At 41.3% G+C, this 25,640-nt stretch overlaps 1 protein-coding gene across 3 annotated transcripts in view; it reads right to left on the bottom strand.

Annotated features, from left to right (window-relative positions):
- The window catches only part of PLD1 (phospholipase D1), a 355,357-nt gene that overhangs the window by 46,310 nt on the left and 283,407 nt on the right, over positions 1-25,640 (bottom strand). For all 3 annotated transcript variants that reach the window (XM_077487973.1, XM_077487974.1, XM_077487972.1), the window contains 4 exons: positions 20,380-20,490; positions 18,166-18,254; positions 15,375-15,488; positions 10,301-10,350 (listed from right to left, as the gene is read on the bottom strand). In XM_077487973.1, coding sequence (XP_077344099.1) covers positions 10,301-10,350; positions 15,375-15,488; positions 18,166-18,254; positions 20,380-20,490 — 364 coding nt within the window. The remainder of the gene's footprint in view (positions 1-10,300; positions 10,351-15,374; positions 15,489-18,165; positions 18,255-20,379; positions 20,491-25,640) is intronic.

Below are 25,640 nucleotides of genomic sequence, written 5' to 3'. Positions count from 1 at the left end.
GGCCCATCTCACAATTCACACACTCCCTCCCTCCGGCGTGGGTGCTCGGGATCCACGGCGGCGTCTCTGAGTCCTCGGCGGGGCCGACCTCCATGAGGACTGCGACCCGGACCTTCCCCCCGTTGGAGGTAGAAACATCAGCCAGTTCGGGAGAGGAACAGGATCAGCGTCCAGGAAGGTAAATAGAGCCGGGAGATCGCCTGGGGAGCGGAGGTGAAACAACTGCTGATCTTTCCTGAAGATCACCGCTAATGGGTACCCCCAACGGTAAGTGACCCCCCGCCGGCGGGCAGCCTCCAACACAGGGCGGAGCATGGCTCTTCTCTGTAGGGTAGATCTAGAAACATCAGGTAGAATTTTAACAGACGCCCCATCGAAATCCACATCACCTGCCTCCCACGCTCTACGCAAGATCAGTTCCTTGTGGGAGTAGTGGAGGAGACGGCAGATAACATCTCGCGGTCTATTAATGTCCTGCGACCGTGGCCCCAGAGCCCTATGTATCCTGTCAAATTCCAGGGTCTGCGGTAGCGGGGAGCCAGGCAACATGTGGAAGATGGCGGTGGCCCTGACGGCCAAATCCTCAGATCCGGTCACCTCCGGGATACCTCGCAAACGGAGATTATTTCGCCTGCACCTGTCTTCAATTTCTTCCTGATGGAGCTGAAGCAGGGTAGCGGCATCAATATGGGCTTCCTGCAACCTCTCCAGCGCACTAACTCTAGATTCCAAGTCCGTCGCTGTGTTTTCCCCCGCCACCAGGCGCTCCGTGATGGAGCTCAGTTCACCTCTCACCTCCTGCAGCTCCTTGCGGTGCTGTGTCTCCAGGCGACCAATCAGAGTTTCGATATCCGTCCGGGTAGGGAGTGCTCTAAGAAGTGCCCACAGCTCCGCATTTCCCTCGGTACCCGCCACAGACACTAGCGGGGGTGTAGTACATGTCCGCAGGGCAGACGGGACATCAGAGAGCGAGTCCGCTCCAAGCGAAACAGCCGGCGATGACGGGCCACTCTCCGGGACTTCCTCTCCCTCTGCACGTGCGGTCGCCATCTCAGGGGCAGCGTGAGTCAGCTGTGGCTGTGTCAGGAATTGGGTAATCGACCCGCCGGACTCCCGTGGTCTAGCCTGACTGGGCTTCCCCTTCGTCTTCGTCTTTTGCTTCCTTACAGGCATACCCCGGTCAGGCGGTAGGCAAGGAGATCAACGCAGGCTCCGATAGTCGGGAGGAGGACGGGGGGAGGACGGGAGCTCAGATAGCACACAACCTCACTCCGCCATGTCCAGGCCACGCCCCGTTTTTCAAGGCCCCGTCCAGGCCACGCCCCGTTTTTGCTGTATAATCTTTTATTGGATCCCATTGTGGGCCAAAGAAATTCTTAAGACTGTCAGGTTATACCATTAAAAAAAAAAAAAAAAAAACAACATGCTGGGACAGCACAAAGTACTTCTGCCCACAACTTTTAAGCCTCAGTTTTGCAGTAAAACGAGTACTAAAAGCATGAAAACAATGACAGATGGGAATGACCTGTGTCCCTGATTGGGCTCCAATAAATTTCTTTTTATTTAGAGTAGAAAAAAATCCTATTTACTGTTGTCTATTGAGAAACATGGAATTCTTAGGACTGGACAATTGGCTGCAAGCACTGTATAGATGCCGTTCTGACTGCTTTTTTCCAGCATGCCCGTTCGACAGAAGCCGGTCTTGAGACAGGGACACAGAACTGTACACATGGGCCAAAAGACATCTGGTTCTTGCAAAACCAGTCTATTTTTTGGCTGATTTTTGGCCTGTAGGGTGTGCAACATAGCAACAACTGCTAACACCCAAAAAAAAAACACAGAAATGGGACTGTCTGCAGCTCAAAGAGCAACCTGAAGTATCGAATGCTGGAAGCTTGCATCAAATTAGGCCTGATATTTTTCCTGGTAGAACTTAGAAAATCAAAAAACAGAAGAACAAGTGGTAGCCTTGCAAACTGGGAAAGGTTGGTTGATGCTAAAAAGAGCAAGTAGCACACACAGATCTGGAAGGGTGCACCTTGATAGGAAGGGGTGGATGATCTGCTACCTAAAAACCGCTAAAGATGATAGGCAGAGAAGCCAGTGTACCCTTACAAGTCCATCTGGAATACTAAAGCAGGCAGTCTTCCTGAAGAAACGGTGGCTGGGAGATAGACTCTTACAGTGGTGTGAAAAAGTGTTTGCCCCCTTCCTCATTTCCTGTTCCTTTGCATGTTTGTCACACTTAAGTGTTTCGGAACATCAAACCAATTTAAACAATAGTCAAGGACAACACAAGTAAACACAAAATGCAATTTGTAAATGAAGGTGTTTATTATTAAAGGTGAAAAAAAATCCAAACCATCATGGCCCTGTGTGAAAAAGTGATTGCCCGTCTTGTTAAAACATACTATAACTGTGGTTGTCCACACCTGAGTTCAATTTCTCTAGCCACACCCAGGCCTGATTATTGCCACACCTGTTCACAATCAAGGCATCACTTAAATAGGAGCTGCTTGACACAGTAAGGTCCACCAGAAGATCCTTAAAAGCTACACATCATGCCGAGACCCAAAGAAATTCAGGAACAATTGAGAAAGAAAGTAATTGAGATCTATCAGTCTGGAAAGGGTTATAAAGCCATTTCCAAAGCGTTGGGAATCCAGCGAACCACAGTGAGAGCCATTATCCACAAATGGCGAAGACATGGAACAGTGGTGAACCTTCCCAGGAGTGGCCAGCCGCCCAAAATTACCCCAAGAGCGCAGCGACAACTCATCCAAGAGGTCACAAAAGACCCCACAACAACGTCCAAGGAACTGCAGGCCTCACTTGCCTCAGTTAAGGTCAGCGTTCATGCCTCCACCATCAGGAAAAGACTGGGCAAAAATGGCCTGCATGGCAGAGTTCCAAGGAGAAAACCACTGCTGAGCAAAAAGAACATCAAAGCTCGTCTCAATTTCTCCACAACACATCTTGATGATCCCCAAGACTTTTGGGACAACATTCTGTGGACCGATGAGACAAAAGTGGAACTCTTTGGAAGGTGTGTGTCTAAGTATATCTGGCGTAGAAGGAACACTGCATTTCATAAAAAGAACATTATACCAACAGTAAAATATGGTGGTGGTAGTGTGATGGTCTGGGGCTGTTTTGCTGCTTCAGGACCTGGAAGACTTGCCGTGATAAAAGGAACTATGAATTCTGCTGTCTACCAAGAGATCCTGAAGGAGAATGTCCGACCATCTGTTCGTGTACTCAAGCTGAAACGAACTTGGGTTCTGCAGCAGGACAATGATCCTAAACACACCAGCAAGTCCACCACCGAATGGCTGAAGAAAAACAAAATGAAGACTTTGGAGTGGCCTAGCCAAAGTCCTGACCTGAATCCTATTGAGATGTTGTGGTATGACCTTAAAAAGGCCGTTCATGCTCGAAAACCCTCTAATGTAACTGAATTAGGACAATTCTGCAAAGATGAGTGGGCCAAAATTCCTCCAGGACGCTGTAAAAGCCTCATTGCACGTTATCACAAACGCTTGGTTGCAGTTGTTGCTGCTAAGGGTGGCCCAACCAGTTATTAGGTTTAGGGGGCAATCACTTTTTCACACAGGGCCATGATGGTTTGGATTTTTTTTCACCTTTAATAATAAACACCTTCATTTACAAATTGCATTTTATGTTTACTTGTGTTGTCCTTGACTATTGTTTAAATTGGTTTGATGTTCCGAAACACTTAAGTGTGACAAACATGCAAAGGAACAGGAAATGAGGAAGGGGGCAAACACTTTTTCACACCACTGTACATCCCGAGACAAATCCAGGTGATAGTGGAAATTTTCTTTATGGTGAACTGAAGCCAGATAGAGGTATGGGAGAATGCTACAGTCAAGAAGGAAGTCCTAGGCCTCATCATCACCTTGCCCCTATGCAAAAACAGAGTTTCTGGCATGATAAGACTGCCAATTCAAACACTCCCCTCACAGTAGTGATGGCTACAAGACCATCATCTTGTGGGTGAGAGTAGAGAGGAATGTCTCTCATGTGCTCAATCAAACGTTGATCTTTAAAAGTCAGAGATGCAGATCCCATGGATTCAGAAAGGAACAAAGAGGGGAAGCTACATGGTAGACTCCATGTACAAATCAAAGAGTGAACCGACTGTCTCCTGAACAAGATAATATAGGCAGAAACCTAGCCCTTGAAAGTGTTGAGAGCCAAGCATTGGTCCTGACCCAGATTCAGGAGAGGATTTGTCTCACAGAAACATTTACGCTTGCGCCATATTTTTTTCCCATTCATTTCTCCTGTAGGGAGCAGTATATACCAACAGTCTAAGAATTCCTGTGTTCCTCAAAAGATGGGACAGAAAAAAAAAATTACAGATATTACAGTGGGGTGCCCCCTAAAAAATTTTTTTTTAAAGTCAGCAGCTACAAATACTGCAGCTGCTGACTTACTGTGGGCACCCGGCTGTGGCTTCACAGCTGGGCACCCACTGTGAATGTGCGATCGGCGCCGCGCACTGTGATACGCCGCACAGTCATCTGGGACATGTGACAGGTCCCAGATGACTGTGCGGCGCAGAGGGGAAGTGATGTCACCAGCCCGGGCACTGAAGGAGGCAGACTACGAGGGACCCCCTAGCAACAGGCATTTAGATGTGAGTAAAAATGTTGAATTTTAAGCTATTTATTTTTTTGGTGGCAACGCCACTTTAAGCAGAAAGACTGTGGTCTCTAATACTAGCAGATTGTACTTTTTGTCCAAATGTGCAAAATTAGGCCACAATTTAGGACCTGCAAAAACTAAACGGGGTCAGGGATTATCAGATTCCACAAATAGAAATGGGTTTGAAAAGCTTCAGCTGGTGCCTTTGTGGCCTATGTGATGATCAGACATACAAAGGCAAAATCTTTTTTTTCTCCACTGGCTCACTTTATTTCTCACAAATTGTGAAAGTAATACATTATGCTCCTGACCTTGCAAGGAGCTCCTCAGTCTACATGAATTGGCAATGCTGTCTTAAGGTTCTCACAAATGGCAGAGCTTTTAGCAATGTACACTCTTCATGCAAATGCTGACATATGCTTGTAAATCAAATTATTACAAATAAAGCAGCAAAATGTTGTTAATGCACTACTCTCAAGGATAAATCCCAAAATTCAATTTAAAATAGCCGAAATAATCGCAGTAAAGGCTTGAAAATAATACCTTTTTAGTCACACTTACCTGTAAAATCCCTTACATCGTGGGACACAGAGTTAGGCTAATATTCATTACCTACTGGGTTATACGTCATCTCTAGGTGAATGGACACTGGTAGACAAAGTCTTAGTCAGGAAACTATCCCCTATATAACCCCTCCCATACAGGAAGTACATCAGTTTTGTAGCAAGCGCTGAATCCTCAAAAAAGAGGGAAGGGATCTCTGTGTCCCACAATGTACTTAAAGAAAAGGATTTTACAGGCAAGTATGACGAAAAATCCTATTTTCTTTTTCATACACCATGGGACGCAGAGTTAGGCTAATATTCATTACCTACTCGGACGTCCTTGAGGGGAGGGAGACTCCCTGCCAAGCAATGGCCATCAGACCTTATATGGCAGCCCGCAGTACACAGTGGCTGAAAGCCTCGGCTGATCGAACATCCACTTGATAAAATTTTGTGAACGTATGCACTGAAGACCAGGTAGTAGCCTTACAAATCTGAGCCACAGATATCTGATGGTGAAAAGCCCAGGATGTCCCTATACCCCTAGTAGAATGAGCTCTCACCCTAAAGGGAGGAGCTTTACGTTTTAGACCATAGGCCTGAATAACCAACTGACAGATTCAAATTGGCAATGGAAGCTTTGGAAGCTGCCTGCCCCTTTCTTGAATCCTTTCGGTAAAACAAAAAAGGAATCTGATCCTCAGATCTCTGCAGATCTAGACAAATAAACTTTGACCGGCTGGACAATGTCCAAGGAATGCAGTCATCTCTCTTCCACCGAACGAGGCTGAGAGAAAAAAGAAGTCAAAATAATGTCCCGATTCAAATGAAAGGCTGACACCACTTTTGGCAAAACACATGGAACAGGCTGTAACACAACCCTATCGTGGTGAAGAATCAAGTATGGTTCCCTGCACGAAAGGGACACCAACTCTGACACCCTTGTAGCCGAGGTGATGGCCATCAGGAAAGCTAGCTTGTGTGACAGCAAGTCTAATGGAATTTTCCTTGATAGGCTGAAATGGTTGTTTCTGTAACAGACAGCACCATGTTCAAGTCCCAAGGACACATAGGTAACCTAATGGGGGGAAGCAAACGAGTTGCCCCCTGCATAAAGGTTCGGACCAGCTATTGGGAGGCTAAAGGACTTTGGAAGAATACCGACAGGGCCGAAATCTGACCTCTGATTGTACTCAAAGCCAATCAGTAGACAGTAGAAAAGAGAATTCTCCCACTCATGCATTGAAGGAGAGGGATCCCCAAAAGCATAAACCAGGGAGTACTGGCTCCACTGAACTACCAAAGCATCTGCTCTGATTGCCAGAGGATCCCTTATTCAAGACACAAACTGCTGTAGCTGGTTGTTGAACTTGGATGCCAATAGGTCAACCTCTGGCCACCTCCAACGCTGTCAAATTTCCTGGAACACCCCTGGGTGTAGGGACCATTCCCCCCCCCCCCCCCCCCTGGCAGATCTGCAGGTGGCTGAGATAATCTGTCCTCCAGGCTAGCATGTGGTTCACCTCCAGAGCTGACTCCTGGTACCACCCTGGTGGTTTATATAGGCCACTGCAGTGGTATTGTCGGACTGAACCCTGATAGGGAAGTCCTGAAGCTCTCCCGTCCAGGACCATAAGACCAGATGTACAGCCCTCTAGGGTTGCTCCCTAGCCTGAGAGACCGGCAGCTGTATCCAGTACTCTCCAAGATACCGGGAGGAAGAATCTTCCCTTTCACAGGTTCTGATCCTGCAACCAGTTTAGGCTTAAGCGTGCCCGAGGAGATAAGAACATTGGATAATCCAGGCTTGTCCTCTCCTGTTCCAAGCCAAAAAGATGTCTTGTTGTATAGGCCTGGAATGGAACTGGGCATAGGGATCTGCCTCGGAGGACACCACCCTTCCTAGGAGACTCATACAAAGCTGAATAAAGAGTTGTCTGGTGTCCCTTAACTGACGCACCTGATCCTTCAGGGCACAGATCCTTACGGGCAGCAAAAATACCCTTGCTTGGACTGTATCTAGAATCAGACCTAAATATTTCAGACTTTGAGCTGGTCTCAAGGCAGACTTTTGGGTATTTATGACTCAGCCTAAGCTTTCCAAATACCGCACTGTGCAGGTTATGTTCTGTTCTAGAGCCTGTAGTGAGTGATTTCTGAGCAGGTCATCCAGACACCTGAGCACCAAGATCCCTTGGGCCCTTAAAAGACCCAGTATTGGTGCTAGGACCTTTGGAGGTGTGGCAAGCCCAAAGGGTAGAGCCACAAACTGAAAATGACATTCCTCTACTGCAAATTGCAGGAATCTCTGAAAGATAGGTACGTTTAAATATGCATCCTTTATATCAATGGAGGCTAGAAAGTCTCCCATCTGGAGTGAGGCTGAACAGACAGACTCCACCCGAAAGAACTGGATTGGTAGATACTGGTTCAGGGGATCTTGGATCCAAACTGGGCCTTGTGACCCCATTTGTTTTTTATACCGTAAACATGTTTGAATAAAATCCTGCGCCCCTTTCGGATACAGAAACCCTTTACAATCACTCCTTGATGAACTAAATGATGTACTGCTTGAAACAGTATGTTTCTTTTTGGAGGATCAGAGGGAATGCTGGATCTTAGAAACCTCTAAGGGGGAACCCCTTCGTAACTCCAGCTTGTAACCATGGGATATAGTCGAGGTGACCCACTTGTCCTGAACCACTATTATCCAAATGTCCACAAAGTGCAGCAGCCTTCCCCCACCCGATAGAGTGGGGGTGTCCTCTCAAAAGGAACGCTTGGTGCTGGGTTTAAAAAAAGCTTTGGACCCAGGGCTTTTTCTGGCCCTGGCCTAGCCCCTGGTTCTAGCACCCTATTGGCGGCGAAACTGCCTTGGCGCTGAGAAACCTGGGGAAGCAGTCCTTGAGGTTTTAAACAGGGGACGCCTAGTGCTTCTCTTCACCAGAAGTAGAGAACTCTTCCCTCTGGAAATCTTTTGGATATATTTGTCCAAATCACCACCAAACGTTCCCCATGAAAGGGGAAACCTGCCAATAACTTCTTACAAGGACTGACCAGTTCTTAAACCAAAAAAGTCTGCGCTTATGTACAGACAAGAGAGCCAAACAAGAGCCCAGCTGTACTGAATCCTTTAAGGCATCAACAGCCAAACACAGCGCTCCAGAAATATCTGTCTTATTTTCAGCAAGATCATCCTCCTGGTTAGGCCTGTCAGGCTGTCTGACCTGATCCTTTATGGCAGGGATATGCAATTAGCTGTGGTGTCCAGGATTCCACTTCGCAGGGTCCAGCGCCCGGAGGTCGCATTACAGGCAAAACTATACAGGATCTTGTGTCTTCTTTACGAGGCTCGGGTACCATTTATCTGAGCATATAGAGCCTGTGTCAAATGGATCCAATCGGTCAATCCCTTGATTAATTTAAGAACAGTTTGTGGGACTAGAGACCTGGAGCTCAGAGAGCTCAAACAAACATGCCTATCCACCTTGCAGACAGTGGTAAAACTTCCTGAATGGGAGGGGTTATATAGGGGATCACTTCCTGTTTAAGACTTTGTCTACCAGTGTCCATTCACCTAGAGATGGGTATAACCCAGTAGGTAATAAATATTAGCCTAACTCTGTGTTCCATGATGTATGAAAAATAAACTGTTTCTACAATCCTTTATTAGTTGTGATTTTTAAATACTCTCTTCTGGACAAAGAAACTAAACTTGACTGTTTACCCTTCGGAAGCACCATGACATTTTTTGACTGTGCTACATTTTAGAGATTGTGGCAATGGTGTGAGGGTGAGGTAAACTCAGTGGATTTGGATCACTTTATTGGCACAATGTATGTATACTTGTACATACAGTTAATTTACTACATAGATGCCACATTAGACTTAAAGAGCCATATTCCAAGTATCATTTTATGAAAGCCCAAATCCAGCCAAACTGTTGTGTTTTAGTTTTAGATAAGAGTTGATAATGGAGAATTACTGTTTTAATTGCTGCCCATTTCCCCTTTGGGATTTTTCATACAAAACAGGAAGGAAAATTTCCCAATTTCCAAGACAATTGTTTGTAGCAGAAAAGCGTTAGCCCTTGTACACACAGTCGGACATTCTGATGGAAAATGTCCGATCGGACCGTGTTGTCGGATAATCCGACTGTGTGTGGGCTCCATTGGACTGTTTCCGTCGGAATATCTGATGGACAACGTTTTAGAGCCGGGCTATAAAATTTTTCGACAACATGATCCCATCGGACTTTGTCCGATTGTGTGTAGAGAATTCCGATTGGACAAAGTGCAACGCATGCTCAGATCAAATTCCTAGACCAAAGCTATTGGCTACTAGCCTGAACGTAGTCCCGTCATAACAAAATAATGTCATCACGTTTCCTACGATTGGGTTTTCCAACAACTTTGTCAAACCGTGTGTATGCAACACAAGTTTCGGACAAAATCCGTCGCACAAAATCTGACGGATTTTGTTCTCGGAATGTCCGACCGTGTGTACAAGGGCTTAGAATTCTTGTTAGAATATGGCTGATTTTGTGCTTCCATGAGAGAGTTTTCCCCTCACTTCCTGTCCAGGTGATAGATGCCAGAAAATAGGGGGAAAGAAAAAAAAAAGTGGTCAAGATGAGTTTGTTGCACATACAGTTAAAACTGATAGCTTTCCATTATGACATAAAAAGTTTGTATTTTATGTTTTGTATATGAATATGGGCCTAAATAGTTGAACTAACAAATCAACCTTCGCAAAAAAAAAAAACAACTCACACATTTGCTATTTAAAGCATGTGTTACATAACACAATGGTGGTCACGTATACATTTCCCAAGAGTGACATTATCTGGACAGCAGCATAAACATTAGTGCAGTACTAAAATTACAGACAGTTATGCTTCCAAGATCACCATAAACAAAAGAAAGCACATGGTCATTTAAAAAGGTCTCAGTGTTTTCGGCAGCAAAATATCACATAACTAAAAACATCATATTGAAACTTTGATTCATTTTTTTAAATTCATTTTGATATGCAAAAGAAAGGAGAAAAAAGGTAAAAAACAAAACAAAACAAAAAACACTCACTTTCTGTCTTCAACTGTTCAATGATGGAATGCTCTCCCCTGCAGATGGTTCTATAAATAATTGATAATGAAAATCAAACTCAGAACACAGTGTGGACATGATATGAGCATAACACAGACAGATTAGAAATAAAGTATTAAATAGTCGTCTCTGTGTATTATGTGTGTTACACCAATATTACTGGCTATTAGATATGTCTCTAGCAAGCAGATCGTTTTCTGTGGTATCATTTATCAAACGCCAAATACACCTAGAAGACTAGAACATATCCACCAGTTTGCTCAATAATTTTACATAGATATTGACACAAGAGGGAGCCAAACTACAGGAAAATCATTGCAGTTCTTGAAGTAGAACATTGTGACGTTCTATACAGAGAGATAGCTAGGATAGGCTAAGACTTTTGCAGCTAATTATATAATTAAAATGTTGGGCATTCATTATAAGTCTGTTTACCGAAGTTGAGTATTTTACCATCAAGCAGCAGCTGTCATCACTCTAGACAAGCCAGATTAGGTAAAATTTGCTAATAACTTCCCAATGTGTTGGTCAATAGGTACAATAGTTTCAAATATTAATCCAAGAATGATAAAAAAAAAAATTACTTGTACTAAGTTTATCAATATAAACTGTCCAATGGGCCGATTTGCAAAAACTAGGACTAGAACTGGTATAGTGGCCTGAAACCACAAATTAAATTTCATCTATCAAAGCCAGCAAGAAATGTTTGTTTGCTATAAGTTGCTTTAAACACTGGTCTATTGCTGTATGTTCATTAAGTGGTGGACATTTTATTTATTTTTTATTATTTGCTTTAGTTACCTTTTTTGATTTTCAACTTTTTTTTTTCCAGCAGGTGCATATAGTATTGTATTGCATATGCGCAAGTGAAGCTTTATCTTGCACCATTACCTAACTGCATGTTCTTATCCCCTTAATACCAGCATATTTCTTAATTTCCAAAAAAAGGTAAAAAAAAAGTATATCACCTTGTGGAGTTTTCTTTCCAAAAATTGTTTTTTTGGGGGGGGGGGGGGGGGGTGATTGTACTGCCTTGACACATTTATTTTAAGTAAAGTGGAAAGTAAAGGAAAGTAAGGGAGACAGTTTCAAAATGTTTTTTTTGTCCTTTACATAGTAAAAAAAGAAAAAAACCCAGTAGTTGTTAACCTTTTCAGATCCGTGCTATAACCGACTGATGGCTACAACACGGATCTGCTTTGCCGGTAGGCCATCTATTGACGTCCCCCCCTTTCAAAGCTGGCCACGCCCCCCTGAAGGGAGCGCACAGCGCGCTCTGTGATCACCTGAGTCATTGAGACTCAGGTGATCACAGATCCGAGTAAGGGGCAGATCCTGGCCCCTTACCACATGATCAGCTGTCAGCCAATGACAGCTGATCACGTGATGTAAACAGAGGATCGGTAATCATTTTTTTTTTCCTTCACACACCAACAGCATAAGAAAAAAACCCGATCACCGGCTTCTTAACTTAATCCCTTCCCTGCCAGTGCCATTTACACAGTAATCAGTGCATTTTTATAGCAGTGATCGCTGTATAATTGTCAATGGTCCCAAAAATATGTCAAAAGTGTCTGATTTGTCCACCACAATATTGCAGTCCCAATAAAAATCGCAGATTGCAGCTGTTACTAGTAAAAAAAAAAAAAAAAAAAAAATGCCATAAATCTATCCCCTATTTTGTAGACCCTATAACTTTTGCGCAAACAAATCAATATATGCTTACTGCAATCTTTTTTTTTACCAAAAATATGTAGAATAGAGATCGGCCTCAACTGAGGAAAAAATGTGTTTTATTGAAAAAAAATGTGTGATATTTATTATAGCAAAAAGTAAAAGATAGTGTGTTTTTTTTTTAAATTGTCGTTCCTCTTTTGTTCATAGCGCAAAAAATAAAAACCGCAGAGGTGATCAAACACCACCAAAAGAAAGCTCTATTTGTGGGAAAAAGACGGTATTTTGTCCCATCTATTTTTCTTTCTATCCAGACAAGTGCTCCAGTCCCTGCTGCAGAGAAACAGCCCCATAATAGGATATTGCAACCTCCATGCCTTACTGTAGAAATAGTGTTATTTGGATGGCGAGCTGTACTGTATTTCTGCCAGACATATTGCTGTTGAGGTCAAATATTTCAAATTTTAGTCTCACCTGACCACAACACGTGGCCTTAGAATCTTCAAGCTGCGTTTTGGCAAAGCTCAGTCGTAACTGCTTGTGTCCTTTCTTGAGCAGTAGCTTTTTTTCTTGCAACCCTTCCATACAAGTCACATTTGTGGAGAATGTGTGATATTGTTGTCACTTGCACACAATGGCTACTCTGTCAAATTCCTGCAACTGCTTCAAAGTTGCTGCGGGCCTCTTGGTAGCCTCTTCTACCAGTTTCCAGTGACGTTCTGATCCAGGGAGGGTCTGTATTGTACCAAACACCTTCCACTTAATAATAGACTTCACTGTGCTTCTAGACATCAATAAAGCCTTTGATTTTGTTTTTTTATGCATCTCCTGACTTGTGCCTGTCCACAATTTTAGCCCATAGATCTTTTGACAGTGCCTTGCCACCTATAGTTTATGGTTTGCTTCAGATGCACTACCAGGTGCTGAATGCTTCGGGAAAGCTCTTTTAATGCTGAGCTAATCAAAATGACCACAGCTGATCACAGTTCAAAGTCAAATGGCTTTATAAATTTATAAGTCATTTTTAGGAGGGGGTGATCTTTTCCAACTCTTACATGGCTGTTATAAGCCGCACTTACAGTGGAATAAAACAAAAAACGCGTGTCTTCATTTTATGCAAAGTAACAAAATGTGAGTATTTTAAAGTGGGATAATTATTTTTTATACTCACTCTGTGTATAATAATAAATATATATATATATATATATATATATATATATATATATACACACATACACATATATACACATATACATATACAGTGCCTTGCGAAAGTATTCGGCCCCCTTGAACTTTTCAACCTTTTGGCACATTTCAGGCTTCAAACATAAAGATATAAAATTAATTTTTTTTGTGAAGAATCACCAACAAGTGGGACACAATTGTGAAGTGGAACGAAATCTATTGGATTTTTGAAACTTTTTTAACTAATAAAAAAATGAAAAGTGGGGCGTGCAAAATTACACAGATTCTCGATTGGATTCAGGTCTGGACTTTGACTTGGCCATTCTAACACCTGGATACGTTTATTTGTGAACCATTCCTTTGTAGATTTTGCTGTATGTTTGGGATCATTGTCTTGTTGGAAGATAAATCTCCGTCCCAGTTTCAGGTCTTTTGCAGACTCCAACAGGTTTTCATCCAGAATGGTCCTATATTTGGCTGCATCCATCTTCCCCTAAATTTTTACCATCTTCCCTGTCCCTGCTGAAGAAAAGCAGGCCCAAACCATGATGCTGCCACCACCATGTTTGACAGTGGGGATGGTGTGTTGAGGGTGATGAGCTGTGTTGCTTTTATGCCAAACATATCGTTTTGCATTGTGGGCAAAAAGTTCGAATTTGGTTTCATCTGACCAGAGCACCTTCTTCCACATGTTTGGCGTGTCTCCCAGGTGGCTTGTGGCAAACTTTAGATGAGACTTTTTATGGATATTTTGGAGAAATGGCTTTCTTCTTGCCACTCTTCCATAAAGGCCAGATTTGTGCAGTGTACGACTGATTGTTGTCCTATGGACAGACTCTCCCACCTCAGCTGTAGTTCTCTGCAGTTCATCCAGAGTGATCATGGGCCTCTTGGCTGCATCTCTGATCAGTCTTCTCCTTGTCTGAGCTGAAAGTTTAGAGGGACGGCCAGGTCTTGGTAGATTTGCAGTGGTCTGATACTCCTTCCATTTCAAAATGATCGCTTGCACAGTGCTCCTTGAGATGTTTAAAGCTTGGGAAATCTTTCTGTATCCAAATCCGGCTTTAAACTTCTCCACAAAAGTATTACGGACCTGCCTGGTGTGTTCCTTGGTCTTCATGATGCTCTCTGCGCTTTCAACAGAACCCTGAGACTATCACAGAGCAGGTGCATTTATACAGAGACTTGATTACACACAGGTGGATTCTATTTATCACCATCAGTCATTTAGGACAACATTGGATCATTCAGAGATCCTCGCTGAACTTCTGGAGTGAGTTTGCTGCACTGAAAGTAAAGGGGCCGAATAATTTTGCACGCACCACTTTTCAGTTTTTTATTTGCTAAAAAAGTTTAAATTATCCAATAGATTTCGTTCCACTTCACAATTGTGTCCCACTTGTTGGTGATTCTTCACAAAAAATTTAAATGTTATATCTTTATGTTTGAAGCCTGAAATGTGGCAAAAGGTTGAAAAGTTCAAGGGGGCAAAATACTTTCGCAAGGCACTGTACATACACACATTTTTATAAAAGCACAAAAGCACATCAAAGACACAGCAAGCATGATATGAATGCACTGCACCTAAAACTCAGTGTGAATGGGGCCCTAACTAAGCCTAAATTAAACTGGTTAGTACTTTTTTGTTTTGTAAATAAAAACACAATCATGTTTTACATTCATATTAAAGAATAAGGCCCCTTTCACATGGGGCGGATCAGTGCTGATCCGCCCCTTGGATGTCCGCTTGCTCAGCGGGGATCGCCGGAGCGATCTCCGCTGAGCAGAAGATGACGGGTCCATCTCGGCACACTGCGCAGGGACAGACCTGTCACAGCGCCGCTCTCCCCTATGGGAGATCGGATGACGATGGTCCGCAGTGTCCGTCATCACCCGATCCGATGACGGATGGAAAAATAGCTTTTTCCTCCATCACACTTTTTCGGATCGAAGCGGGTCGGATGTCAGCGGACATGTCACCGCTGACATCCGACGCTCCATAGACCCCTATGGAGCATCTGTTCAGGTCCGCCTGAAAAACTGACAGGCTGGCCTGAATGGATCGTTCGTGTGAAAGGGGCCTAATACATTTTTATATATGATCACATCTCAATATTTTTTTAACAAGCAATGCAGCAATTTCATGAACATATTATTTTTCTAGTGTAAAGTGAATTTGAATGCTTTGCGTTACCTGTAGTTGAAATGCATGACAGCCTGCAAGGCATTCCCTCCTCCAGTTGAAATGTCTCCTTCAAACCCAGGGAGGAGTGGAGTGATGACATACACTCGATACCTTTTGTTTTCCCTGCAAGACAGAACATAGAACACTTAATTACACTTCTGTACAGTAGTACTTTTATTTTTTTTATTGAGGTAGCTGTGTTCTATGCTGTTCCACATATCTCCTAATTAACAGATCTTACTACGTCGACAGACTGGATTCTTTACGCTAAATATTAACAACTTATTATTTTAAGGCTAATGGGCTCAATTTACAAAACTAAGACACCAGGATAAGGATATTTTCAAAAACATGACAGTTACAATCTGATTGTACAATTTTCTTTACATATACCAAAAACAAAGTAGTCCAAGGGCCTGTCTGGCTGTATACAAATTACTTCGATTAGGTGAGCCCTTATATTAACATATTACTGTAAATTGTATGGTGACCCCAAGAGTAGATTATTACAGTCATATGGCCACAGTAAAGAAGTGTATTTGTGTGTTTAGGCTTGATTAACAAAGCTTTTTGTACCCAACGTGTACCTGTGCCTTTGTTAAATACATTAGTGCTCTGTATTGAATAGCAGGCCCGTCTCTGCATGCACAGTCAAAGCTTTTTCCAGACAGCACCTAAGAAAACCCAAATAGGTTTTGCTATAAAATTCCTTTGAGAGAGATATATATATATATATATATATATATATATATATATATATATATATATATATATATATATATATATATATATACACACACACACACACACACATACATATATATATATATATATATATATATATATATATACACATATATATATATATATATACATATATATATATATATATATATATATTTTTTTTTTTTTTTTTTTTCTAACACCCTAGAGAATAAAGTAGTGGTCGTTGCAACACTTTGTCACAACGTATTTGTGCAGCAGTCTTACAGACGCTCTTTTTTTGGGGAAAAATACACTTTTTAAATAAAAAAATAAGACAAAAGTAAAGTTAGCAAAATGTTGTTTTTATATTGTGAAAGATGTTGTTACACCGAGTAAATTGATACCCAACATGTCACGCTTCAAAATTGTGCCCGCTCGTGGAATGGTGACAAACTTTTACCATTAAAAATCTCCATAGGCGATGTTTAAAAATTTCTACAGGTTATCAGTTTTGAGTTACAGAGGAGGTCTAGGGCTAGAATTATTTCTCTAACTCACACAACGATCGCAGCAATACCTCACGTGTGGTTTGAACGGTGCTACATATGCAGGTGCTACTCATGTATGCGTTCGCTTCTGCATGTGGGACGGGGAGCTCAATTTTATTTATTTTTTCTTATATATTTTATTTTTTTACTTTGACATGGTCTTTTTTAGAAAAAAAAAAATTTAATTTGGGTCAAAGACCTCAGATCTCATATTTACACTAAAATGCACTTAAAAAAAGAAAGATGTCTTCTTTAAGAGCTATGGGCAGAAGTGACGTTTGACGTCACTTCTGCCCTTCAATGCGATGGAGCCAAGCAGGGCCATCTTCCCCTCACTCGGCAGCCAGGCATCCACGGGAAAGGACACGACCGGCGCACTTGTCAAGCACACATTTAACTCTCTGATCACCCTAGAACCCTAGCTGTAAACCCCTTTCCAGCCAGTGTCATTAGTACAGTGACCGTGCAAATTTTTAGCACTGATCACTGTATTAGTGTCACAAATTCCCACAAAGTGTCAGTTAATGTTAGACTGCTATCACAGACCTGCTATAAGTCACCAACATTACTAGTATAAATAAAAATTTGATTATATATGCACCATAGTTTGTAGACGCTATAACATAAGCATAAATCAATATACACTAGAGATTTTTTGTTATCAAAAATATGTAGCAGAATACATTTTGGCCTAAATTTATGAAGAAATTCGATTTTTACTTATGGAATATGTTTTGTACTGGGAGTCAATCTGTGGCTAGTAAAGGAAAGGAACAAAGAGCAACAGAGAACATAGACCTGAAGTGTGCCGGGGTCACGTGGTCAGTATGCCTAAAAGGGGGCATACCCAAGTATGAAAAGAAATGAATGAAATGAAAAGAAAAAGGGAATGGGTGGGTGGGACACGAGAGCCAGTGACCACGAGGAGGAGGAAGCAGAGGAGGGCATGCTTTATGCAGCCTGACTCCTCCTACAAACACAGCCTTACACTTATAGCCAAAACTAAAAAATATTGTTTTTCTTTTCCAAATGTGCAGTCTTTTTTCATTTATACTGCAAAAAAATAAAAAAAAAAATAAAAACTTAGTGGTGATCAAATATCACCAAAAGAAATCTTTATTTGTGGGAACAAAATGATATACATTTCATTTGTGTACAGAGTTGCATAACCACAAAATTGTCAGTTAAAGGAACGCAGTGCCAAAAAGAAAAATGGCCTGGTCATTAAGGTGGATCTTTCAATGGTCAAGTGGTTACAAGGTAAGGCAAACAAAGAGCAGAAGGAATATAAATGATACGAATATCTATTTAAAACAAAAACATTTTGAGAGAGTAGAATGCCTTTAAGTGCAGTAATCCACATCAACCAAGCCAAATAAATCTTGGACTGGTCTGACCTTAATAGAATGTATTCTGGTTGGCAGTTATGATTTGCTGGACTTATAAGTTGCCAGCTAACAAATCTTTAATGAATTAGGCAGCAATAGTTTCCTTATTTCCGGTGTATGTGTACTGGCAATTAGGCTACAGGATACAGAAACATTTACCTGTGAGCTTTGATGATTCTTTGAGCGATGGTGTCACCAATCTTGTTAAACACAACTTTATTGTCAGAACAGCTGATAAAGAACTGGTTCTGGAAAAAAGTATTATTTAAAAAAATATGTATAAAACATGGGAGCGTAGAACGGAAAAGGAGAATAGAAAAAGATAGGGGTATATAGAATGGAGAGGGAGATAAAGAAACAAATGTGCAGACAAAGGGGGGAAAGAAAAAGAGAAAGGAGTAATAGAAAGAGAGAAGAATATAATGATAACAGTAATAAGGGTGAGGAAAAAATAGTGAGAGAAAGGGAAAGAAAGGGAGACGAGAGAGATACAGAAAGGTATCGAGATAAAAATAGAGAGTGAAACAGAGAGAATGGTGGACAAAGAAAGAGAAAGACAGATGTACATTGGGGTGAATGCAAACATAGAAAGAGAAAACCTTGTATTAGCTGTAAAAGATTGGTTGTAAAGCAGCATCCCAGAGAGGTTTTGTTCACACGAGCGATTGAACAAGATCCCTAGCCAATTCCCACATTTTCAATTTTCTTAGCAACAGTTGTATTTCAAAGCATTGATTAAGCCAATCTCAAACAACATTGACATGTTGTTTGATATTGGCTTAATATTCTATAGAGCCACTACTAGGAATATGCTTCTCCCTTGCCTGTACAAGTAAGTTGTTTACTTGCTTTTAGGCTGATCATTGCTAGTCCACCTGTTGGCTGTTTATTGATCAGATGTTTGTCCAATGTTCATCCTGATTACTCATCTGTTGAGAGGTTATCTATCGGTTTGCAATGTGCTGGTCGATCCCTGAATGTTTGATTGTGGTTTTGTGTTCCTGCTGTCATATCCAGGTCCTCCTGTCCTTTCTGGGATCTGCTGTTTCTCCTGGCTTTTTTGATACATACAGTATATCCCCCTGCAACTCATCCAGTGTTTCTCTGGGTACTTTTGACCAACTATTTTTGCTTTTGATTACTCTCCTATGATTGAATCTGACTCCCTGCATTCCTGGCTCCAATTCTCTAACCCTGCGTTAGCAAACTTGCTCTGTGTGCTGTACATATGAGAATATGTAGAGAAGCCTACACTGTTGGGATAATGCTCATTTGAAGGATTGTGGGGTTCACACTCCAGTTGCCTGATGCAGTATTTAGATTACTTTCAAAAAGCTGCCCGTCTGTGTGAGCATTTGTCGAATTCCTGCTGTTGTTTGTCTATCCAGTCCCCAAGAATATTCAAAACCCATAGCTCGGTCTCAACACTTGTCTGACATTTAGTTCCAGGTTACTCTCTAGGTGCACTGATCTCTCTCTCTCTCTTTTTGTCCATATGCTCCAAACCTCTGCTCTGTGGACTATTCTAAAGAATTGTTTCATGCTCATTCTTTTTTTTAACACATTGCTTATACTTTGTCTTTAGGCTTGTCTGGGAACACATGCATCTTATTCCCTATGGTACTGCATACTTTGGCCTGTGACAAACCCAGGCTTGCTGGCTCAACATAGCTGGGGAAAGATTGGCCCAAATGAAATATTTAAATTTACAGGAAACTTGGATTTCAGCTTTAAATATTTTAGAATATGCATATACCAGTTTTGTTTACTATTAGCCCTTGTACACACGGTCGGACATTCCGACAACCAAATCCATTGGATTTTGTCCGACGGATTTTGTCCGAAACTGTTGCATACACACGGTCGGACAAAGTTGTCGGAAAATCCGATTGTACATAACGTGATGACGTTATTTCGTTACGACGGGACTATGTTCAGGCTAGTAGCTAATAGCTTTGGTCTAGGAATTTGATCTGAGCATGCGTGCCATTTTGTCCGTCGGAGTAGGCTACACATGATCGGAGTATGTCTGATCAGAGCATGTTGTCGGAAAATTTTATAGACAAGTTGGAAAACTTGGCCAATCGGATATTCCGATGGAAACAGTCCGATGGAGACCACACACAGTCGGATTATCCGACAATATGGTCCGATCGGACACATTCCGTCGGAATCTCTGATCGTGTGTACAAGGGCTACTCAGTCATAAGTACCTTTTAGGTTTTGACCCAATTTTCAAGTGAGATTTGTTCCAGGTTATTTAGATTGGTCGGAAGAAACAATTTTAAAACGGCAATGACAATCCCTTTTAGTAGGTTATGTTATGCATCACAATTACAGTTCAAATTGCAGCCAGTCTGTATTTTCTTATACCTCAATGTATATGTAGTGCTTGCTGTTTTCGATTACGTGGACGTATGCATTGTGAATGGACTCTTCATGGTACTTTATACCTGCTGACCAGTCTGCTGCAGAACGTATCACCTAGAAAGGGACAGAAGATGAACACTAGACATAAGACAAGAATCAAGCTTGTTTGTCAGCACAAACATATGAGCAGCTCAGGGTAGGTAATGTGTTGTACCAGCTGCATTCAAATTTTGCTCATACCGGTTATGTAACCCAACATATACACCAGCCTTTTCCAACCTTTTACCATGGGGAGGCCTTAAAATAGTTTTCAGATTTCAGGGAACCCCCACTATTATGAGACCTACAAGCTTATGGCAAAAAAGTCTAATTAGTGGGTTGTAGACATAGTTGGTAAGGTTGAATAAAGACATCAGTTCAGCCTTTGTTTGTCAATACCATTTCCCATATCCCTGTATATTGTGCTTGCTAAGATGCCCACCTATGTTTTTTTTAATTATCGAAACTCCTCACTGACACCACCAACTGTGAAAGGGAATTCTATAACCTTGCGGCTTACTGCTCTGACAGTGAAGAACCCCTTAAGCAGTTTTAAGTGACACTAAAGTCTTTTTTTTTTCTATAAAAATAACAAATCTGGTATACTTCCCTGCACTGTGTAGTGGTCTTGCACAAAGCAGCTCAGATCTCGGGCCCCTCGTTGGTGCTCCTGGACCCTCCCTCCTATTCAGTGCTCCCATAGCAAGCAGCTTGATATGGGGGCACCCGAGCCGAGCCACAGCTCCGTGTATCCATTAAGACACGTAGTCGCAGTTAAGCTCCACCCCCTCTCTTTCCTCATTGGCTGACTTTGATTGACAGCAGCGGAAGCCAGTGGTGCCGCTGTCTCTGAGCCAATCAGGAGAGAGTCCTGGACGGTCGAGACACTTGTGGAAATCGCTGGATTGGTTTCTTTCATCTTAATGCGCGGCCCCCCCTTACCCAAAGCACCCCCCCATGTTGAGGGCACGCGGCCTGGTATGGTTCAGGAGAGGGGGGCCCTTTCCTGACCGGCCAGGTTGCGTGCTCGGATAAGGGTCGGATATGGACCTAGGAAAAGTCCGGGAAAAGTCAGTTCATTTCAAAAGTACGGCGGACTAGCTCACACACAGCCGGCGGACAAATTTTGAGTTAAAACTACTTTCCAAGTCCGCTGGACTTTTGGGTAAAAGGTCCGCCGGAGCCCACACACGGGCTATTCCGCTGGATAGTTTGATCGTGTGTATATGGCATAAGTGTCTCTTCTCCAGGGAGGATAAGTTAAATGCTTGCAGTCATTTCTCATAATGCAGGTCCTTCCGTTCCCTTGTTAGCTTTGTTGCCTTGCTCCATTTCCAGCACATCCTTCCAGAACTGGACGCCACATTCAAGATGCAGCCAGTATTATCTCTTGCATAAATTTCCATTTTAATGCATGGCCATAGTCTGCTTGCTTTGCTTGCTGCAGGTTGACATTGCATGCTAGTGCTGAGCCTGTGATCTACTAGGACCCCCAGATCTTTTTCTATCCTTGATTCCCCAAAGGTTCTCTCCTCAGTGAGTAACTTGCATTCATATTTTTAGCACCCCAATGCATTACTTTACATAATTTCCCATGTAGTTACCCATCCCTTTTTTTTATTGAGGTCTTCATGTAAAGTTTCTGTATTCTGTTGTGAAGTTATTGCCCTACTTAGCTTTGTATCAGCAAACACTGAGATTGAACTATTTATACCAACCTCTATAATATATGAATAAATTACACAGCATTGGTCCAAGGACAGAGGCTTAGTGTACCGCGCTCACACCTCCAGACCATTCTCAGCACACACCATTTATCACCACCCTTTGGATGAACCCTTGTAAACAATTTTCTATTCAGGTACATATACCATCATCCATGCGAACAGACCTCAATTTGTAAATTAAACGTTTATTGGGAACTGTATTAAATGCTTTGGCAAAATCCAGATACACCACATTCAAGGCCTTCCTTTTTCTAGATGAGAGCTCATTTCCTCATAGAACGGTAACAGGTTGGTCTGGTAAGAATGGTCTTTTATAAACCCATGCAGATTACTATTAAGAATATTGTTTTCATAAGAAAATTCTTGCATTAATTTTTGATTATCAAACCGCTCCTTTTCCTTTGTTAAAACTGAGGAAAGAATGTGTTTAGTAGTTGCCTTTTCCTTGTGATTTGTAAACAACTTCCCCTGATGGAGCCAATTTGCTATGACCTTGGTTTTTTAATATTTTTAATAAAATTTATTTATTTGCCCTGATTGCACTCTTACATTTCTTACTGCATTCCTTGTAGTGTTGGAATGCTGATGAATTTCCCAGGTTCACCTAAGTTCTTTTATATTTGTTGCCCATTGAAATGTACTGGTTTATGCCGTTATTTAATATTTTCTTAAAGCACTCCCATTTTTCCTCATTTCATAATTTCTAGAATTTGATCCCATTTAATATCTTGCAGTATGGCGTTCAGTTTAGAAAAGTTGGCTCTTTAGATATTTAGTGTTCTTGTACTACCCCTTTGTGCCTTCTTTTGCTATAATTTACACTGAATGTAATTACTCGTCACTGTTTCCTTAATTATGCCTTATTTCCACATCTGTAATCAGAGTTGTGTTGTTTGTAACTAGTTAGATCTAGTTACATTACTCATTATTTCTAGTTGTTGCATCCACCAATTGAAGCTGTCCTTCAAAACATTTGAGAAATGTTTTAGCCAAAGGATAAAGAATGGGGTTTATCTAATAACCATAATCTAATATTGGCTAAAAAAAAAAAAAAGAAACTTAGCAAAAATTGTAGTGATCACTTACACTGGTGTTCAGTATAAAAGTGACCCCTTACATTGATCTTCTACTTACACTGACCACCAATCTGCCACTGCTCTGTTCTGAAGGTCTATTAAAACTCTGGAGTGACCCCTGGGTTTTGTGTTTCCCCAGTTGAGAAAGGTAGATCTAAATGATAGAGGCATATTTATAAAGCAGTGAATGTGACATTCACTAGACAATCATTGCAGATGAATCAACCACTGTAATATAAAACATGTGAAGAGGGAAGATACACATGCAGTGAATATTTATTGAATACATATTCACTGCTTTATAAATATGTCCCTATATGTTATTACAGTACTAAATTCATACCTTTGCCAAGCAAAGCAGGTCATTAACAGATTGCATGGGAACATTCCAGTTGCTTTTCAAAATACATGATCAATATGTATAGATAGTAGAATTAGATGCTACTTTCTAATTGCATTTACAAAAATATCTAATAGCTGTTTTAATAACATCATCCTTTGCATGATATACCATATATTTTAATATGTTATGCATGATAAAGAAAAACCTAATATTGTATTAAAAAAATGCAAATCAATATAGACCACTAACCAGCAGGGGGAGCTAAGTGTTTAGAGAATGGTGTTATTGTGCAACTGTAACACAAACTGTTAGGTGATTAACACCTTTAGATATGCTCCTAGCTAGCAATCTTTAGAGTACACACAGATGGAATGTGGTTTGAGAAAAGCAATGTTCTGCTAGATAAATGCATTATAGGAGAGGAATATTCTACTACTAAATACAAAGAGAATTTGAGATTTCACACTGGTGCTGTGTGTTTGCGCACACACATCGCAGGTACAGCAGCTCGCTCATTTACTGGGGGTATTGGTGAGAAATGCAATGGAAGTGTTTTTTTTTTAATCTTAATGCAGGGAATGTATTCAGGTAAAGGTAGTAAATATCTGAAATACGCAATAACCCATTGTAAACTAATTTAAAGTGACTGTAAAGGGATTTTTTTAACCACTTCAGCTCCGGACCAATAAACACCTTAAGGACCAGAGGTCTTTTTGCAATTTCGCACTGCGCTGCTTTAACTGGTAATTGCGCGGTCATGCAATATTGCACCCAAACGAAATTTGCGTCCTTTTCTTCCCACAAATAGAGCTTTCTTTTGATGGTATTTGATTGCCTCTGCGATTTTTATTTTTTGCGATATAAATGGAAAAAGAGCAAAAATTTTGAAAAAAAAAGATATTTTCTTCTTTTTGTTATAAGAAAAATCGAATAAACTAAATTTTAGTCATACATTGAGGGCAAAATTTATTCAGCCACATGTCTTTAGTAAAAAAAAATGTCAATAAGCGTATATTTTTTGGTTTGCGCAAAAGTTATAGCGTCTACAAACTAGAGTACATTTTCTGGAATTTACACAGCTTTTAATTTATGACTGCCGATCTCATTTCTTGAGGTGCTAAAATGGCAGGGCAGTACAAATCCCCCCCAAATGACCCCATTTTGGAAAGTAGACACCCCAAGGAAATTGCTGATGGGTATGTTGAGCCCATTGAATATTTATTTTTTTTGTCCTAAGGGATTGAATAATGACAAAAAAAAAATAAAAAAATTTTTTTTACAAAAAGTTGTCACTAAATGATATATTGCTCACACATGCCATAGTTATATGTGGAATTGCACCCCAAAATATATTCCGCTACTTCTCCCGAGTATGGGGATACCACATGTGTGGGACTTTTTGGGAGTCTAGTCGCGCACGGCACCCCGAAAACCAATCACCACCTTCAGGATTTCTAAGGGTGCAAAGTTTTGATTTAACTCCTCACTACCTATCACAGTTTCGAAGGCCATAAAATGCCAAAATAGCACAAAACCCCCCAAAATGACCCCATTTTGGAAAGTAGACACCCCAAGCTATTTACTGAGAGGCATGTTGAGTCCATGGAATATTTTATATTTTGCCACAAGTTGCGGGAATATTACAAACTTTTTTTTTTTTGCACCAAGTTGTCACTAAATGATATATTGCTCACACATGCTATGGGCATATGTGAAATGACACCCCAAAATACATTCTGCTGCTTCTCCCGAGTACGGGGATACCACATGTGTGGGACTTTTTGGGAGTCTAGTCGCGCACGGCACCCCGAAAACCAATCACCACCTTCAGGATTTCTAAGGGTGCAAATTTTTGATTTAACTCCTCACTACCTATCACAGTTTCGAAGGCCATAAAATGCCAAAATAGCACAAAACCCCCCCAAATTACCCCATTTTGGAAAGTAGACACCCCAAGCTATTTACTGAGAGGCATGTTGAGTCCATGGAATATTTTATATTTTGCCAAAAGTTGCGGGAATATTACAAACTTTTTTTTTTTTTGCACAAAGTTGTCACTAAATGATATATTGCTCACAC

The sequence above is a fragment of the Lithobates pipiens genome, unplaced genomic scaffold (assembly GCF_037356315.1).
Source record: "Lithobates pipiens isolate NorthernLeopardFrog02 unplaced genomic scaffold, aLitPip1_a1.2 Scaffold_18, whole genome shotgun sequence".
NCBI classification, from domain to species: domain Eukaryota; kingdom Metazoa; phylum Chordata; class Amphibia; order Anura; family Ranidae; genus Lithobates; species Lithobates pipiens.
Note: the sequence above shows the minus strand (reverse complement) of the source record. Positions and strands in the feature narration are given on the sequence as shown.